The 19,927-nt window shown below is 43.5% G+C and overlaps 1 protein-coding gene across 2 annotated transcripts in view; it reads right to left on the reverse strand.

Annotated features, from left to right (window-relative positions):
- Positions 1–10,506: 10,506 nt before the first annotated feature.
- The window catches only part of LOC309545257 (cyclic nucleotide-binding domain-containing protein 2-like), a 525,861-nt gene continuing 516,440 nt past the window's right edge, over positions 10,507–19,927 (reverse strand). For both annotated transcript variants that reach the window (XM_082244395.1, XM_082244394.1), the window contains one exon: positions 10,507–10,930. In XM_082244395.1, coding sequence (XP_082100521.1) covers positions 10,832–10,930 — 99 coding nt within the window. In that variant the 3' untranslated portion in view covers positions 10,507–10,831. The remainder of the gene's footprint in view (positions 10,931–19,927) is intronic.

Genomic DNA, 19,927 nt, shown 5'->3' on the forward strand with positions numbered 1-19,927 from the left:
CAGAATGTATTGGAGGGATGGGTCTGGATGGCGTAGTATGGGAGCAGAAGTAAACCTTGTCTTTAACAGGTGAAAAGCTTTATTTGCTTCATCTGACCATTTGAATGGTCTCTTAATGCTAGTGAGCTGTGTGAGGGGTCTCACAATGGCAGAGAAGTTCCTGATGAATTTCCTGTAGAAATTAGAAAATCCAAGGAATCGCTGTAGCGCCTTGCGGGTGGTTGGTGTAGGCCAATCCTGAATGCAGGATATCTTACTCATGTCCATCTTGATTCCTGTTTTGGATATGATGTAGCCTAGAAACAGTACCTCTTCTTTATGAAACAAGCATTTTTTCAGTTTCACGTATAGGTTGTGTGCAAGCAATCTCGATAATACTAGTCTTACATGTCTTATGTGTTCAGAAAAGGATCGTGAATATATAAGTATATCGTCCAGATATACCACAACACAGACATCTAGTAAGTCTCTGAAAATATCGTTTATAAATCGTTGAAAGGCTTCAGGGGCGTTGCATAGCCCGAATGGCATTACAAGATATTCGAACAATCCGTATCTGGTTCTGAATGCAGTCTTCCACTCGTGTCCATCACGGATTCGAATGAGATTGTATGCCCTTTTCAGATCCAATTTTGAAAAATAGGTAGCTCCACGCACCTGCTCAATGAGTTCAGGGATAAGCGGTAGAGGATAGCGATCTTTTATTGTAATAGCATTCAATTGCCTATAGTCGATGATAGGCCTGAGACTTGAGTCCTTATTGCGGACAAAAAAAGAGTCCTGCTGCTGTGGAAGAAGTGGAAGGTCTAATAAAACCTTTTTTCAAATTCTCATCCAAATATTCTTTGAGATGGGAAAGTTCATCCTGTGAAAGAGGATAAACATGACCGAACGGCAATTTGCTATTTGGGAGTAGATCAATACTACAATCATAGTCTCGATGGGGAGGTAGTGCTTGAGCATTTTTCTCAAGAAAAACCTCAGAGAGATCCTGATAACATAGTGGTGCAATCTCATCTGTCACCACAGACAGGATCTTCCCGGAAGACGGGAGGTTAAACGTACCCTCGCAATAGCAAGAGAGAAAGGCCAGGGTCCGTTCCTTCCAATCTATGGTTGGTTGATGTGTGTGTAACCAGGGAAGTCCCAAAACAATGGGAAAGTGGGGTGAAGGTATTAGATCGAAGGTAGTGGTCTCCATATGAGACCCATTAGTAGTGACTAGGAGTGCCTGTGTCTGATCAGTGATCGGACCAGAGGATAAAGGAACACCGTTAATAAGACTCACTGAGACAGGTTTAGGTTTAGAAATAATAGGGACTTTATTTAAAGCAGCAAAACGTATGTGAATATAATTTCCACAAGATCCTGTGTCAATCATGGCCTTAGTAGTAATCCTGTTCTATTCCCACTGTAATGTTAAGCAAACAAAAAGGTAAGGGTTAGTAATTGAAGTTGTCAATCCCCCTAGGAGGACATGTGAACACTCACCCTTCTTTTTATAGACTAGGGGACAGACGTTTATCTTGTGATCCGGGGATGCACAGTACAAGCAGAGATTACCAGATCGTCTTCTGGCTCTTTCCATAGTTGATAGAGGTGGGCGTATGGTTCCTACCTCCATAGGAGTGGGGTCATCGGCCGAAATCCGAGAAGAACTGGATAATGGCATTCCCATTTTTTCAGCCTTTCTTTCTCGTAGTCTTCTATCTATGGTGATACTGAGTTGTATCAATGCATCCAGGGTTTTTGGCAGATCCGCTCGGGCGAGCTCGTCTTTAACGGCCTCTGATAGGCCAAGTCTAAATTGAGTTTTCAGAGATGCATCATTCCATTCTGAATCAAGGGTCCATCTCTTGAATTCTGCGACAAAATCTTCCACAGGTCTCCTACCTTGTTTCAAGGACCTTAATTGAAGATCGGCAGTACTCTGCCTATTGGGATCATCATATAGGCTAGTAAGTTCTGCTAGAAATAAGGTATAGGATTTGAGAAGCTGATCGTTTTTCTCAAAAAGAGAGTCTGCCCAGGCCCGAGGATCGCCTGTTAGGTAAGAAATAATAGTACAAACCTTAATGTGATCAGTAAGGTAGGTGCGGGGTTTTAGCAAGAAAAGTAACTCACATGCGTTTTTAAATTCGCGAAATTTTTTGGGATCGCCTGTAAATACCAAAGGAGGATTTATTTTGGGTTCAGGGGACTGAGCAGTGGTAAGTTGTGTCAGTCTGGTTACCTGCTGCGTCAGAGCCTGATTTTCTTCTCTTAATTCAGCAAGTGCGTGTATTAACGCAGTTACTTGCTGTTTTAATTGTGTCACCTGAGTGGTTATTTCTGCTGAATCCATTTGAGGTTCGTTCAATCTGTAACGCTCCTGCGTTTTATGTATAATGTGGATTTACAGCTGCAGAAATATTCCACTTCAGTAGTCATGTAGAGAAACGCTGAGACACCAATCCCAACTCCCAAGACTCATCATGTGTGGATAGTCTCAATTCAGCAAGTAGATACACACACTCAATAAGATGTTCCTAGAGTGACTTATATGTATAGTAATATAGTGATGATAGGCTGAAGAGACAGGTTGGGTAGAGATGGTAGATGACAGACACTTGAAAGGAATGTTCTTGAAAGTAAGATAGTAGCAGATGGGATGCAGATAGGTTAAGCAATCATGTATGGTAGCAGATGATAGAGTAGCAGGTGAACATACAGGATAGACCAACCCAGTGCAAGAGCAGATGGTATTAGGCTCAAGAGCTAGCAATCTTAGTTAATGCAGATGTAGTAATAGTCCTTAGTATGCAGAGCTAGATAGTGTAAGCTTTAGTATGAAGGTTATAGAGGTTTCCCCTGTGGGGTACTTATCACTAGTAGCAATGTAGTAGAGGAGAGGTTCGGCAAGAGAGGATGATCCGGTAGCGGGATACAGGGATCAGCAGCGTGGTTCCGATAGCGAGGTATGCTTGCAAGCATGAGAGCTTCAAGGCAGATTATGCGGCGTTGAACGAACATGTGAGTGAGACCGCCGGAGGTTGAAATAGCCGCTCCAGCGGCGCTCAGTGATGACAGCATCGGTCTTAAAGGTGTATGCGCACCTTACCAAAAGAGAATGGTGGGGCGCATACACTTAGGAAAAGTGGAATTAGGGTACCAAAGGTACCAGAACATTACATGTACTCACCTCATGTAAAGTCCCATGGGCCATTTTCCCTTTTTCCTATGTATGTATCGGGATGGAGGTGTGTTACTGATGTTACCAGACCATAAACCCTTTCTTTTTCCACGACCACGCAATTGTCTGTTAAAGTAACGCAGTGCCGAATCTCAAAAAATGGCCTGGTCGTTAAGGGGGCAAATCCTTCCGGTCCAGAAGTGGTTAAGAGTGAAGCAATAAATAAAACTGCTGATCAAGATGTTATCGCTCACTGATGCAATAGAAATAGTCCTACATGAATAGAGATTAGAGAGTAACTTTATCAAAATTAGATTTGCTGCAGAGTTACAGAATTTGACATTGGTGACAGTTTACTGGAGACAATGCTCTTTAATCTGCTCACTGGGATGCTTAGGGGAAATCTACTTGGAAAAAAATATCTAATTTATGATTTACTTCATTTTTAGGGTCATTTTATTTATTTGATTGAGCATTCTTTATTTTTTTTGTATTTGTGTATATCTGATTGGTATATGTGCAATAGGTGTAATATAAGTGTAATTTTTTATTTTTCTTCCATTTTTGTTTCTGTGGAAACAAAAGTAAAATAATAATGCTAACAATGGGCAGTGTTTCGGCACATAAACAGGTCCAGAATAGATGAAAAGATCTACCTTAACCCTCAGGTGCCATTTAAAGTCCATTGTACCCTGAAAAACAACAAAACCCCACCTTAATATCACTGTCCCTATTAACTTCAATATATTTTACTAAAATGGCAAAAGTTTGCCAAATTAAGAGAAATCTCAATATTGCTTGTCCTTACTTATGACTTTATCAGGACTTATGCAAATGCAGAAGCAAACAGGCAACTAGCAGTGATAAATGATAACCTAGGCTGCATTTATATCCAATATTTCAACAATTAAAGTATATCTAAAGTCAAAACATTATAAAATTGTACATGGACTGTGGATAGTTGAACTCTTGTCAGGTTTTTACTGCTGTCTCTGTCCCTACTTGAGATATTTGACCTCTTTATTTGTCATGGCAACCCTTGTCAGTTTGACTATTTGAGAAATTCAACATTTTATAGAGGGGGGAAACCTTCTGATAAGGTTATGCCTCGTACACACGCAACGATTATTGGCCATGAATTTTCGTCCAACGTCCGATCGGCCGATTTTTGGCTTGTTAGTATGATGCTTCCGACAACCAACTCCGACTTTTCGGCCGAATAAAATCTGGTGTGCAGGCTATAAAATTTTTGTTGGCCGTCAACACAACGGCCAATTTTCGTGCAGTCAGTACAGATTTCGGCAGACAAAAATCTGATGACCAAGTCTGGGCATTCTCAGTGAAGAAAAAACACAAAGAAAGCAAACCAACACATAACATCACTTCTGAAGTAGAATTTTGTTGGCCGAGAAAATTTGTGTGCAGTCTAGGCACATTCCAACCAACAAAACACAACTTGGACAAATGTCGGACGATCGGTCGGCCGATAATCGTTGCGTGTGTACGGGGCTTTACCTGTTCCACCTGCAACTGTCTAAGATGGGATTACTCCTTACTTCGTAAGATTCTCTCTCACTTCTCGTGACATCGGGAAAGGAAGTGAAGAGGAACTTCCCTAACAAGACACAGGAAAAATAAACCTGAGTTGAGATTTAAACAGTGTTTACTCTAGCAAAAAAAAAAGTTTGAGTTTTAGATATACTTTAACGTATAACTAAACCCCAAAACAAAAATGTAAGATATTGCAGCTGAAAAGTTTCCAGATGTGGCAGCTGTATTAGCTCAGGACAGAAGGAAGCTCATGTTCCACAATTAATCGAGGGCTCCCTTTTACCAGTTCGGTTTTCACTGGACAATATTATGTTCCTCCTGGTGGGTCTTACTGTCACCTCTGCTGATTTGACAATAGCAGAGTTGCCGAGATTTACTCCTTATGCTGCCGATCTTTAAATAGAATGGTGTCTGGTTTCCTTTTTTCATTAAACCTAGTGCAGGCTCAACCAGCAGATAGCTGATGAAACACAAAATGTAATAGGGGAAGAATGTAACTTTATTCTGTATAAAATTTATTGAATGTACCATGTGAACAGAACTGCATAAATATCATTTTGTTTTACCCATTCCGCGAAAAGTTATAGATTCTCTTCTAAGACCCATCTCCCGAGTCCCCAATGCTCCTTTGATCATTAAATAGCCATTGGCTCTTGGGTATAAGACAGCATGTGACCTCCCCCCAGCATGGACCCAAGTACCCAATCACCAACCCAGAAAACTCTCACTTGATGAAGTGGAGAAAAAAAGTTAACCCTTTGTGTAGCCCTACTCCCATGGGAGCGGCTCAGTGTGGGTCCCCCTGGGTTACCACTAGCAACAACAGTACTTTCAGACATGTTTTCAAGTGTGAGCACCTTAGACAAGAACCAGTCCAGTTTCTTTGGTTTTTATAGCCGGTTCACACTATGGCGATCCAACTTAGGGGGTGACCTGTGAAGTCGCGTGCAGCGCGACTTCGGCACGACTTGCAAGGACTTCATAAAATGAATGTCTATGCATGACGCTCCAGGTCGCCCCGAAGTAGTACAGGAACCTTTTTCTAAGTGGGAGCGACTTGTGTCGCTCTTATTAGAACCGTTCCTGTATTACACAATGGACCGCAGCGGTCCACGACTTGTCGGGCTGACAAGTCGCCTGACAAGTCGTATTGGTGTGAACGGGCTCTAAGGGTTTATTTGAGAACTTGGATGGGAGAAGGGAGAAGTGGGATACTCCAACAACTGAACTATGCACAATTAGGCAGGGACACTGAATAATGCTACTTGGCGTTTTGTTAGGGCTGACTGATGCTGGTTAACGCTGACTGATGCTGGCCTCAGCAAGGCAAGATACTAGAACTTCACCTCTGACTGTGGGAAAAGTCATTTTAAGCTCCCTAAGGCACTCCTTCCTGAGGTAGCTGACATTAGAGCAAACTGTATTGCTGAACACTTCAGTGCCCTTCCTGGTTCCCCCTTTTACTCCCTAACTTCAGGGTTTAACTACTTGGCACCCCCTTTACTGTGCACTCCTGGTTAGCTGGCTCCTTGATCCCCTTTGACCTCTCTGGAGTGGTCTCCTCTCTTAGGCAGACCCCTGGGCAGTTCTTGAGTACTCACGATGCTGTTTTTCCTGAAGATTTCTGCCCAGCAGCTCCACTTGGTTAGCAACTCTGGATCCCTTGCAGCCCAGCTCAACCTCTGGTCCCTAGGCCGACTGCCTGGACCACCTTCACACTTTACAGAAGGAGAGACACCCATCACCTCCTCCTGCAACTGATTCTCCTGCCAAAATCCCAGGATGTATTGCAGGAATGCCCTCCCACTGGAACTGACATAAAACAGAGTGTGCCCCTGGCTAGGTTTCCTCCACTGTCCAATGAGCTCCCTCGTTGCCTGCAGTGGGGACACTCCCTCAGACCCAGTGAATCACACTTGGAAACATGTGACAGGCTAAACTAATAGATCAGGCTCCCCTGATAAGCAGCAAGAGCCACATATATGCTTTGCCTAGCACCTACCTAGGAGGGTGCTAAATCTGTAAACTGCAACACTGTCGGACAGTTTTGCTTTTATCTTTAGGGTTACTTTGCATTAAAGCAAGGAAGTATAATCCCTGTAGTCTATTAATGTGCTTCACTGAGCAGAAATGCCACACATTTTAAACTACACTGTGCAAAAAAATGAAAGAAACACTTTTTAATCAGAGTATAGCATCAAGTCAATTAAACTCCTAGGATATTGATCTGGTCAGTTAAGTAGCAGAGGGGGTTGTTAATCAGTTTCAGCTGCTTTGGTGTTAATGAAATTAACAACAGGTGTACTAGATGGGCACCAATGAGATGACCTCCAAAACAGGAATGGTTTTACAGGTGGAGGCCCCTGAGATTTTATTCCCTACTCATATTTTCTGACTGTTTTTCACTAGTTTTGCATTTGACATCAATACGTGCTATTGTCAGAAGCTTTGCTGTGTCTCCCAGCACAGTCACAAGAGCATAGAGATTATTCCAGGAGACAGGCTGGAGGAGAGCTGGACAGGGCCGTAGAAGGTCCTTAACCCATCAGCGGGACCAGTATCTGCTCCTTTGTGCAAGGAGGAACAGGATGAGCACTGCCAGAGCCCTACAAAATAACTACCTGCAGGCCACTGGTGTGAATGTCTCTGACCAAACAATCAGAAACAGACTTCATGAGGTTGACCTGAGGTCCTTACATCTTCTAGTGAGCCCTGTTCTCACTGCCCGGCACCATGGAGCTTGATTGGAATTTCTAATTGAACACCAAAATTGGCATTACCGCCACTGGCACCCTTTGCTTTTCACAGATGACAGCAGGTTCACCCCCAGCACATATGACAGACGTGAAAGGGTCTGGAGAAGCCATGGAGAATGTTATGTTGCCTGTAAAATCAGTCAGAATGACCAATTTGGTGGTGGGTCAGTGATGGTCTGGGAGGCATATCCATGGAGGGACTCACAGACCTCTGCAGGCTAGACAATGGCAACCTGACTGCCATTAGGTATCTGGATAACATCCTTGGATCTATTGTCAGACCCTACACTGGTGCAGTGGGTCCTGGGTTTCTCCTGGAGCATGACATTACCCAGTACATGTGGCTAGAGTATGCAGCCAGTTCCTGGAGGATGAAGAAATTGATACCATTGAATGACCTATATGCTCACCTGATCTAAATCCAATTAAACACCACTGGGACATTATGTTTCGGTCCATCAGATGTCCCCAGGTTGCACCTCAGTCTGTTCAGGGGTTTATTGATGGCCTGGTTCAGATTAGAGGAAATACCCCAGGAAACCATTCAGCATCTCATTATGAGCATTACCCGAAGTTGTCAGTCATGCATGCAAGCACGTGGGGGGGCCATATAAACTACTGAGTACCATTTTGAGTTAAAGCAATGAAGTTTCAGCAAAATGGACAAGCCTGCTGCATCATTTTTTCACTTTGATTTTTGGGGTCTCTTTGAATTTAGCCCTATGTAGGTTGATCATTTTAATTTCCATCAAACTATGTGGCATCCTTTCATTCCAAGCACATTACACAGTCCATATCAGTATAGATATCCAGCATGATATTTTTCCCCATTGAGATCTGATGTGTTTTCAAAGTGTTCCTTTAATTTTTTTTGAGCAGTGTACTTACAATTGTAGGAAAACCATACAGCACATACAGAGTATTATAAATGTGTATACAACACCCATGCACGTTACCTAACCTTTCTAGCAATTGAGTAGTGTTGGGCGAACTGTTCAGGCCGAGCAATAGTTTGCCGAACACTCAAATTTCCTCAGCGTTCGGCGGGATGTTCCGGAACATCCCGCCGAGTGCAGTCAATATGTTGTTAAGGAAGGGGACCGGGTGCAGCGGGCGTCATGATTGATGATGGATCTATATCAGGGGACATTGTTTTTTATTCTTTTTTTTAATAAAGGACTTGTCAAAAACCCTTGTAGTGTTTTCATTTATTTTTGACAGTTTTTTTGGTGAAATAGCAGGGGTACAATGTACCCCACACTCATTCACATGGAGGAGGGAATCTGGGGGCCCCCTTTCTTAAAGGGGGCTTCCGGATTCCTATAAGCCCCCTGCCCACAGACCCCCACAACCACCGCCCAGTGTTATCCGGAAGAGGCCCTTGTTCCCATCAACATGAGGACAAAGTACTTGTGCTCATGAGGACAAAGTGCCCACCCAGCAAAAAGCACTCATCCCCCCATGTTGAGGGCATGTGGCCTGGTATGGTTCAGGAGGGCGGGGAGGCTCACTTGCCCCCCCCCCCTTTCCTGACCTGCCAGGCTGCATGCTTGGATAAGAATCTGGTATGGATTTTGGGGGTGACCCCATGGAGTTTTTGTTTATTTCATTTTGGTGTTCCCCCTAAAATCCATACGAGACCCAAGGGTCCTGGTATGAACTGGGGGGCACACCATTTTTTCTTTATTTTTTTAGTTAGCCAAGTGTCAACAATTGCAACCAGAAGTCAATTTAACCACTTCTGGACAAGAAGGATTTGCACCCTTAATGACCAGACCATTTTTTGCGATTCGGCACTGCATTACTTTACCAAACAATTGCGCGGTGGTGCGACACTGCACCCAAAAAAATTGATGTCCGTTTTTTCCCCACAAATAGAGGTTTATTTTGGTCATATTTGATCACCTGTGCGATTTTTATTTTTTGCGCTATAAACAAAAAAAGAGTGACAATTCTGAAAAAAAAACAATATTTTTCACTTTCTGCTATTTAACATTCCTAAAAAATGTTTTATTTAAAAATCAAAATGTTTTAACATTTTAGACCCATTTGTTTTCTGCTACATATTTTTAGTAAAAAAAAAAAATTGCAATAAGTGTATTTTGATTGGTTTGCGCAAAATCGTGTCTACTAACTACGGGAAAGATTTATGTTATTTTTATTGTTTTTTTTTTTTTTCTTTTTACTAGTATTGGCGGCGATCTGCGATTTTTAGCGGGACTGCGACATTGCGGCAGACAGATCGGACCCCTAACTGCCATTTTTGACACTTTTGGGGGAATCAGTGACATTACTACAGTAATCAGTGCTAAAGATATGCACTGTTACTGTAATAATGACACTGGCAGGGAAGGGGTTAACACTGTGGATGATCAAGGGGTTAAATGTGAGCCTAGGGGAGTGATTCTAACTGTATGGGGGAGGGGCTTTTGAAATGATCACAGAGACCTTTGATCCTATATAGAAGGATCACAGGAGCTCTGTGATGATTCCAGAGAGAAGAACGGTCAGCTGTGTTTACAATAGCTGACCGTCCTTCTCTCTCAACGGGAAACGATCACGGTTGGCAGGCGGCAATCGGAGCTGCCAGCCCTATGCATTGGAGTCCCCGCTGACTAGAGGGGGCGGGAGCTCGCTCCTGGCGGCGCGCGCTAGCCCCCTAGCTGCAGGCGCGTGACCCACGTAGAGCTACGTTGGTTTGCGCAGGAGGGCCCCCCAGCAGCAGTATACAGCTGTGTTTACAATAGCTGACCGTCTTTATCTCTGAGCGGGGAGCGATCGCGGGTGGCAGGTGGCAATCGGAGCTGCCGGCCCCATGCATTGGAGTCCCCGCTGACTAGTGGGGGTGGGAGCGTGCCAACGCTGGTGTGCACTCGCCCCCTAGCTGCAGGCGCGCGACCGACATAGAGCTACGTAGGTTCGCGCAGGAAGGGCTGCCTGCCGCAGTAAAACTGTGGCGGGCGGTCCGGGAGCGGTTAAAAAAGAACAATAAAATAGGCATGGCAAGAAGATGGAAAGGAAGCTTACACAGGGCTAGGACTTAGTGATCCAACAGGAGAACAGAATGGGCAAAATGAATGAGTCTCATAAAATAAAAGAAGGAGAAGTCATGGCTACCCCTTCTCTCCCAAAAAACTCAGCACCACCAAGTTGCAACAAAGCATCAGTCCAAACAGCCTGAATTGTACTGGGACAGCTCCAAAAAGGGAAGGAGAATTTGGGATAGAGTTATCAAATGCGAATGACTTTTTCTAAGTGAGGTTAAACAGGGGGTGGAAAATCTCATGTGTCTCGGTTTTAAATCCTGAAAGGATTAACCATCACTGTAGGTTGTTCTAGGCTGCTGATGGAGTCAGTGATGTTTTCTGATGAGCTGCGATTTATAATCTTGCCATCTTATGTAATCGTGCATTTTCTGCTGCAGTATTTCTTTGGTAGGGTATGGCTGAATCTGTAGAAGAAAAAAAGTCAGTTAATCAGCTGCTTCATTCAGCAAAATATTGCACATTTGTTTTGGACAAATGACTGTTGATGAATAACATGGTCGTTTTCAGTCTCTACAAAATGACAGTTGAAAAGGGAAGGACAACAAACTGATGGCACAAAGATGCATTCAATATACACTATAATACCAATACCAAAAGTATTGGGACGCCTGCCTTTACATGCACATGAACTTTAATGGCATCCCAGTCTTAGTCCGTAGGGTTTAATATTGAGTTGGCCCACCATTTGCAGCTATAACAGCTTTAACTCTTCTCGGAAGGCTGTTCACAAGGTTTAGGAGTGTGTCTACGGCAGTGATGGTGAAACTTGGAACCCCAGATGTTTTGGGACTACATTTCCCATGATGCTCAACTACACTGCAGAGTGCATGAGCATGATGGGAAATATAGTTCCAAAACATCTGGGGTGCCAAGGTTCGCCATCACTGGTCTATGGGAATGCTTGGCCATTCTTCCAGAAGCACATTTGTGAGGTCAGGCACTGATGCTGGAGAGAAGGTCTGGCTCACAGTTTGTGCTCTAATTCATCCCAAAGGTGTTCTATCAGGTTGAGGTCAGGACTCTGTGCAGGACAATCAGAAGGGAGAAGCGGAATGGGATACACCGCTCCAAAGCTTGCTGCAGGCTGAATATCCAGGGAAGGCTGTAATGATCCTAGAGCGCTGGGTGCTCGCCAAGGTCCACAGCCTGGAGATCCATGTAATAGAAGAAAAAAGTGGCACTTCCAACACTCAAGGAAACAAAGGTTTATTGCAGATACATAATTCCAACACCCGACATACAAGACGACACTGGGTCAGCAGACGCGTTTTACACCACGTGCTTAATCATTGCTGACTCTGTGCAGGCCAGTCTACTTCCTCCACCCCAAACTCGCTCATCCATGTCTTTATGGACCTTGCTTTGTGCACTGGTGTGCAGTCATGTTGGAGCATGAAGAATCCATCCCCAAACTGTTCCCATAAAGTTGGGAGCATGAAATTGTCCAAAATGTCTTGATATGCTGACGCCTTAAGAGTTCTCTTCACTGGAACTAAGGAGGCAAGCCCAACCCCTGAAAAACAACCCCTCACCATAATCCCACCTCCACCAAATGATTTGGTCCAGTGCACAAAGCAAGATCCATAAAGACATGGATGAGGGAGTTTGGGGTGGAGGAACTTGACTGGCCTGCACAGAGTCCTGACCTCAACCTAATAGAACACCTTTGGGATGAATTACTATAGAGTGGAGACTGCGAGCTAGGCCTTCTTGTCCAACATCAGTGCCTAACCTCTCAAATGTGCTTCTGGAATAAAGGTCAAACATTCCCATAGACACTCCTAAACCTTGTGGACAGCCTTCCCAGAAGAGTTGAAGCTGTTATAGCTGTAAAGAGTGGGCCAACTCAATATTGGCAAAATGTGAAGTGTCATCATAGAGTGGCACTATGGACACACCATGATACTCAGTGCCTCGTCCTAAATCATAGAAATCAAAAAAGAAGCAAAAATGGACTTTGATGGCACAACATACTATTACAAACTCAATATTGAACCCTATGGACTAAGACTGGGATGCCGTTAAAGTTAATGTGTGTGTAAAGGCAGGCGTCTCAATACTTTTGGTAATATAGGGTATGTTTAACTCTGGGAACAAAAAAAAACTTTTTTTTTTCTATTTTAGTATTGGATAGAGTGGGGAAGGGTTAGAAATTCTATGTGTTTTTTATTAATGTCTGAGTACTCAGCGTTGAGATTTTTCATTCAGCATGGTCACCATCAGGATAAGAAGTGAAGCAGATTCCTCCAGCAGGAGAACAGGCAGCAATAGGAACTGTTTTGCTTTAACCACTTTACCACCGGAGGATTTTGCTGTCTTACGTCTGAGCCACTTTTTGCGATTCGGCGCTGTGCAAATTTAACTGACAATTGCGCGGTCGTGTGACGCTGTACCCAAACAAAATTTACGTCCTTTTTTTTCCCACAAACAGAACTTTCTTTTGGTGGTATTTGATCACCTGTGCGATTTTTACTTTTTGCGCTATAAACAAAAAAAGAGCGTTTATTTTGAAAAAATAACAATATTTTTAACATTTTTTTATATGAAATTCCCCCCCAAAAAATGTAAAAATCCAATTTTTTTTAAATTTTTGGCCAATTTGTTTTCTGCTACCTATGTTTGGTAAAAAAAAAAATCACAATAAGCGTATTTTGATTGGTTTGCGCAAAAGTTATTGCGTTTACTAACTAAGGGAAAGATTTCTGTCATTTTTGGTGTTTTTTTTAACAAGTAATGGCGGCGCTCTGCGATTTTTTTTGCGGGACTGCGACATTGTGGCGGACAGATCGGACCCTTGACTGACATTTTTGACACTTTTGGGGTTACCAGTGACATTACTGCAGTAATCAGTGCTATATATATGCACTGTTACTGTAAAAATGACACTGGCAGGGAAGGGGTTAATTTTATTGGAGAGGGAGGGGTTAATGTATGCCTGGTGCTTACTGACGTGTGTGGGGGGAGGTGACTGAGTGAGTCAGGGACAGATCGGATGTCCAGCTATGCTGAACCCTGCGATCTGTCACTCCCTGTCACTGAGGAGATCCGCCCGCTCTGTTTACACAAGCGGGCGGATCTCCAAACTAGATTCCCCGACGATCGGGGAAGAGCAGCGGCGATCGCCGCCGCTCCTCCCCTGGCCCGACTCCCGCTGTGAATGAAAACAGCGGGAGCGCGCCTCCAGTGGCGCGCGAGCGCCGCCTACAGGGGGAGGATTTCAGCGACGTAGTACTACGTCGCTGGGCGATACCGAACCACTGTGCCGCAGTACGGTCAATGTGACCGGTCGGCAAGTGGTTAAAAAACGTGTTTCAGTGTAGTGTTTTTTTAAAAACCTTTTTTTTACAAAATCTTTTTTTTTTTGTAAGAAAAGGTTACAAAAACAGAGCCTGCAGGCATACCCAGGCTCGAAAAACAAAAACGGTAAGAAAATAAAAACATGAACAACAAAAACAGCCAAAACCCCAACTACATAACAGCTGCCTTAAGGAGATTGAGTGTGTACTCCAAAAAATGGAAGAACCTCAAAGAGGAAGGACTATTATAGAGCGTTAAACAAATGAGTTCAAAGAAAGGTGGCCAGTGGCCCGGCATCCCCCCAACCATAACAGCAAGAATAAAGTGGATTAACGTGCAGTAGTCACAATATCATCACAGGCATCGACAATATCATCGTGGTGTCTTCCACTTCTAACCAAATACTCCAAACTTTGGTGAATTTTTGGGGGCACCCCCTATTGGCATAGGCATCTTTATATAGTGGTATTACAGAGTTCACTAATGCTTTCCACATATTTAAAGTAGGAGCCCCATCACCTCTCCACCGCAACACTATTAGTGCCGGTTCACACTAGTACGACTTGTCAGGCGACTTGGTCAGCCTGACAAGTCGTGCACCGTCGCGGTCCATTGTGTGGCACAGGAACGGTTCTAATAGGAGCGACAGAAGTCGCTCCGACTTAGAAAAAGGGTCCTGTACTACTTTGGGGCGACCTGGAGCGACTTGCATAGACCTTCATTTTATGAAGTTCGTGCAAGTCGCGCCGAAGTCACGGTGCACGCGACTTCACAGGTCGCCCCCCAAGTCGGATCGCCATAGTGTGAACCGACACTTAGCATTCTCGCATAGAAAAGCAGGAGACCCAACAAGATATGAGCCGTGTAGAGTGAACCAACGCATTAACAAGTCCCAGAATGCAAACCTCGACCTTAGGCGGTACGGGAAAGGTAGTCAATTGGGTAATGAAGCCCAGGACCTCTGACCAATATGATTGTAAGGACAGGCAATGCCATATCATATGTGTGTATGTGGGTGCATCCAACTGGTAATGCCAGCATGTCCCCGGTACATTGGGAAATATCCTATGCCAGTGGTTCTCAACTCTGGTCATCAGGACCCACTAACAGGTCAGGTTTGCAATATAACTAAAATACATCCCAGGTGATATAATTTGCTATTCAGCGATTGCAGTACTCTAGTCTGCATCTCCCCCAGGTAATACTTAAAATCTGGCCTGTTAGTAGGTCCTGAGGACTGGAGTTGAGGACCACTGTCCTATGCAATCTAGTTGGTGTTAGGTGAAATTTGTGTAAGATTTTAACCACTTAAGCCCCGGAGGATTTGGCTGCTAAACGACCAGGGGGTATTTTGCGATTCGGCACTGCGTGACTTTAACGGACAATTGCGTGGTCGTGCGACGCTGTACCTAAACAAATTTGACGTCCTTTTTTCCCACAAACAGAGCTTTCTTTTGGTGGTATTTGATCACCTGTGCGCTTTTTACTTTTTGCGCTATAAACAAAAAAAGAGCGTAAATTTTGCAAAAATAACAATATTTTTCACATTTTTTTATATGAAATTCCCCAAAAAAAATGTAAAAATCAAAATTTGTTAACATTTTCGGTCAATTTGTTTTATGCTACATATGTTTGGTAAAAAAAATTGCAAAAAGCGTATTTTTATTGGTTTGCGCAAAAGTTATCGCGTTTACTAACAAAGGGAAAGATTTTTGTCATTTTTGTTGGTTTTTTTTTAACGCGTAATGGCGGCGATCTGCGATTTTTTTTGCGGTACTGTGACATTGGGGCGGACAGATCGGACCCTTGACTGACATTTTTGACACTTTTGGGGTTACCAGTGACATTTCTACAGTAATCAGTGCTATAAATATGCGCTGTTATTGTAAAAATACACTGGTAGCGAAGGGGTTAACTTTATTTGAAAGGGAGGGGCTGTGTGTGTCCCTAGGGGCGTGATTTTTTACTGTGATTGGCTGTGACTTGAGGTGTAAGGACACTGATCAACGGTTCTACATAGTAGAACCGTGTGATCAGTGTTTTTACACCGAGGAGAGTGACAGGTGGCTTGTTTACACAAGCCGCCTGACTTTCTCCCTCTCCCCCGACGATCGCCGAGTGACCGGCGGACATCGGGTCCGCCGGTCACACGCGCGGGGGGGGGGGTCCGTGACCGCGCGGGAGCGCGCCTTCGGCGGCGCGCGCTCGCTCCCCAGACCCCCCCAGGCTAGTGACGTTAATTAACGTCACTTTGCCTGTGAGGGGCTGACTGCCGCAGTAAATATACTGTGAGCAGTCGGCAAGCGGTTAAATTGAACCAAATGGTCTCTGGAAGAGACCAAGTATTTGAAGGGGTAGTCCCAGATATCCTCCCTGTCCTCTGAGTCCAGCTCCGGCACCTCCGCCACCCAGAATGCCCGCAACCCCTCCAGACCCATGTGCACACTCGGCAGTAAGGTACAACTAGAGTCTTTATTTGAATATAATTAGATATAGATGTAGCAGCAGATGTGTGTTAGCCAATGACAGAAGGGGGAATCGTTCCTCAAAAGCTTGAGCTATAGTCTTTCTAGTTAGCCAAGAAGCAATATTATTCTAAATCCAAACTTCTAGTGATAGACGTGAAAATTATCAGCCTAAATCTCAACACCAGGGCAGGGTTGGAGGTTCTGCCTGGTTTTGAATGCCATTGATATTGAATTGTTCAGGCTTATAAATACAGTATATATTTTGGATGTGTTTATATGTAAATATTTGAATGGGAGACTGTCTATCCTCCAATACAAGGTCATTTTTATTTAAAGTAACCCTAAATATTCAGAGTTCTGGAGGATTTTAAAATTTTTGTCTGGTACAGTACTTGACATTTACAAAGCAATTTCTATATCTCATGTAAGCCATGAATAATGACTTCGAGGAATACTTGTTAATATATTTCTATCTGCCTTAAGTGGTAAAATGATGCCTGGCTGAAGATATGGATTGAGATAACTGCTATATGCTATATCCTATGCAACTACTTCCTATAAGAGATACATCTTTTTTGGATTATATTAACCAGTTCTGGTCCGGAAGGTTTTACCCCCTTAATGACCAGGCCATTTTTTTTTTTATTCGACACTGCGTTACTTTAACGGACAAGTGCATGGTTGTGCGGCGCTGAGCCAAAATAAAATTGATGTCCTTTTTTTTCCCCCCACAAATAGAGCTTTCTTTTGGTGGTCTTTGATCACCTCTGTGATTTTAGTTGTTTGCGCTATAAACAAAAAAAGAGCGACAATTCTGACAAAAAAACTCTGTATTTTTCACATTCTGCTATATAACATTCCCAATAAAAAAAAAAAATGTAAAAATCAAATGTTTTCATCATTTTAGGCCAATTTGTATTCTGCCACATATTTTTGGTAAAAAAAAATATGGTTTGCGCCAAAGTTATCGCGTCTACAGTCTGGGGGAGAGATTTATGTCATTTTTATTTATTTTTATTTACTAGTAATAATGGAGATCTGCGATTTTTAGTGGGACTGCGACATTGCAGGGGACAGACCCCTAACTGACATTTTTGTCACTTTTGGGGGGACCAGTGACATTACTACTGTAATCAGTGCTAAAAATATGCACTGATACTGTAATAATGACCCTGGCAGGGAAGTGGATAACCAAGGGGCGATCAAAGGGTTAAGTGTGAGCCTAGGGGGTGTTTTCTAACTTTGAGGGGGATGGGCTTGTGGAATCAACACAGAGACCTGTGATCCTATATAGGAGGAACACAGGCGCTCTGTGCTAATTCCAGAGGGAACAATGGTCTGCTGTGTTCACAACAACAGACCACCGTTCTCTCTCCACGGGGAGCGATCGCGGGTGCCCGGCGGCAATCGCAGCTGCCGGCCCCGTGGATCGGCTTCCCCGGTGTCTAATGGGAGCGCTCTCCAAAACTGACATACGTATACGTCAATTCGCGCAGCCGAGTCAACCTGCTGTAGTATATCTGCGGCGGGCGGTCGGCAAGTGGTTAAAGTACTAGGTCATATGAATATATACTCTGGAGTGAAATTCTCAAGCAAATCTGAACTATCTAGTTGGAAATAATTACCAATACATAATATACACTGTAGTGTGATACTCGTGAACTCCTTAAAACAAACCAGACCCACCAATTTGTTTGTTTTCCCAAAACCTGTTCACATGGGCAAACTATAGCATATGCTACATCCATTTATGTGAATTGGGATGCAGCGACATCAAATGGCTGGTGTCATAGCTGATCACATGTGCAGCACCATTGCAGATGCAGATCAAACAGAGGCAGCTTCCTTAGCTGTAAGAGGATGTAGTTCCACTTTAACCACTTAAGCCCCGGAGGATTTGGCTGCTCAAAGACCAGGGCCTATTTTGCGATTCGGCACTGCATGACTTTAACAGACAATTGCGCGATCGTGCGACGCTGTACCCAAATGAAATTGACGTCCTTTTTTTACAACAAACAGAGCTTTCTTTTGGTGGTATTTGATCATCTGTGTGACTTTTACTTTTTGCGCTATAAACAAAAAAAGAGTGACAATTTTGAAAAAATAACAATATTTTTCAAATTTTTTTATATGAAATTCTCAAACAAAAAATGGAAAAAATCTATATTTTTTACCATTTTAGGCCAATTTGTTTTCTGCTACATATTTTTGGTAAAAAAAAAAACGCAATAAGCGGATTTTGATTGGTTTGCGCAAAGGTTATTGTGTTTACTAACTACGGGAAAGATTTATGTCATTTTTGTTGTTTTTTTTTTTTTTTTAACTAGTAATGGCAGCGATCTGTGTTTTTTTTTTGCGGGACTGCGACATTGCGGCGGACAGATTAGACCCCTGACTGACATTTTTGACACTTCTGGGGGGGCCAGTGACATTACTACAGTAATCAGTGCTATAAATATGCACTATTACTGTAAAAATGACACTGGCAGGGAAGGGGTTAACTTTATTAGTGCTCAAGGGATTAAGTGTGTCCTTAGGCGCGTGATTCTAACTGTAAAGGGGCGTGGCTTGTGATGTAACCACAGAGACATACAATCCTACAAAGCAGGATCGTATGATCTCTGCAGTTACACCAGGGAGAATGACAGGCGGCTTTGTTTACATCAGCCGCCTGCCTTTCTCCCTCTCCAGCGGGAGATCGCGAGTGACGGGAGTGACTGGCTCCGGCTCTCAGCAGCTCAGGTCCAGGCATGTGGGCAGATCCTGGCGCCATTGTACTTCTCCTTTAAATGTGGCGGTTGCAGTCATTTTCTTTTTTCCCCTTATTTTTACCTAGTAATTTTGCCAGCAAGTCTTTACATTTTATACTTTGTTTAACAGACCAAACTGTCCAGCAAAAATGGCAAGTTAAAATTTTTTACCACTGAAGGGGGTCCTTACCATGGTCCACTTTTATTAACCACTTGGAGACCCCCCTCCCGCAGATATAGTGCACCAGGACAGCTCTCCTGCGCGAACCGACGTACCTGTAGGTCAGGTCGTCCTCTGGGTTTGGGGCGTACACCCACGCCGCTGGCAACCTGCTCCGGTTGTGATTGGACACAGTGGGAGCCAATAAGCAGGTCCAGCGGCCGCGATGGGTGCCAGGACCCACTGAATGTTTGGTTTGTAAACAAGGCAGACCACTGTTCTGTCACAGAGGAAGATGGAGATCTTGTGTTTCTGCTTAGCAGGAACATGGATCTCTGTCTTCCCCAGTCAAAGCATCCCCCATACAGTTAGAAAGCACTCCCTAGGAGCACACTTAACCCTTTGATCGCTCCTGATGTTAACCCCTTCCCTGCCAGTGACAGTGCATTTCTTTTAGTATTGATCACTGTACTGGTATCACTGGTCCCTAAAAAGAGTCAGTGTCAGATCAAACAGAGGCAGCAGCTATTTATCCACTGCAATATTACAGTCTCGTTAAAAATTGCTAATTGCCACCATTACTAGTAAAAAAAAATATAAAAATAAATATTCCATTAATCTATCCCATAGTTTGTAGATGCTATAACTTTTGCCCAAACCAATCAGTATAAACTTATTGGGGTTTTTTTTACCAAAAATATGTAGCAGAATACATATTGGCCTAAA

The sequence above is a fragment of the Pelophylax lessonae genome, assembly GCF_965119305.1.
Source record: "Pelophylax lessonae genome assembly, chromosome: 2".
Classification (NCBI taxonomy): domain Eukaryota; kingdom Metazoa; phylum Chordata; class Amphibia; order Anura; family Ranidae; genus Pelophylax; species Pelophylax lessonae.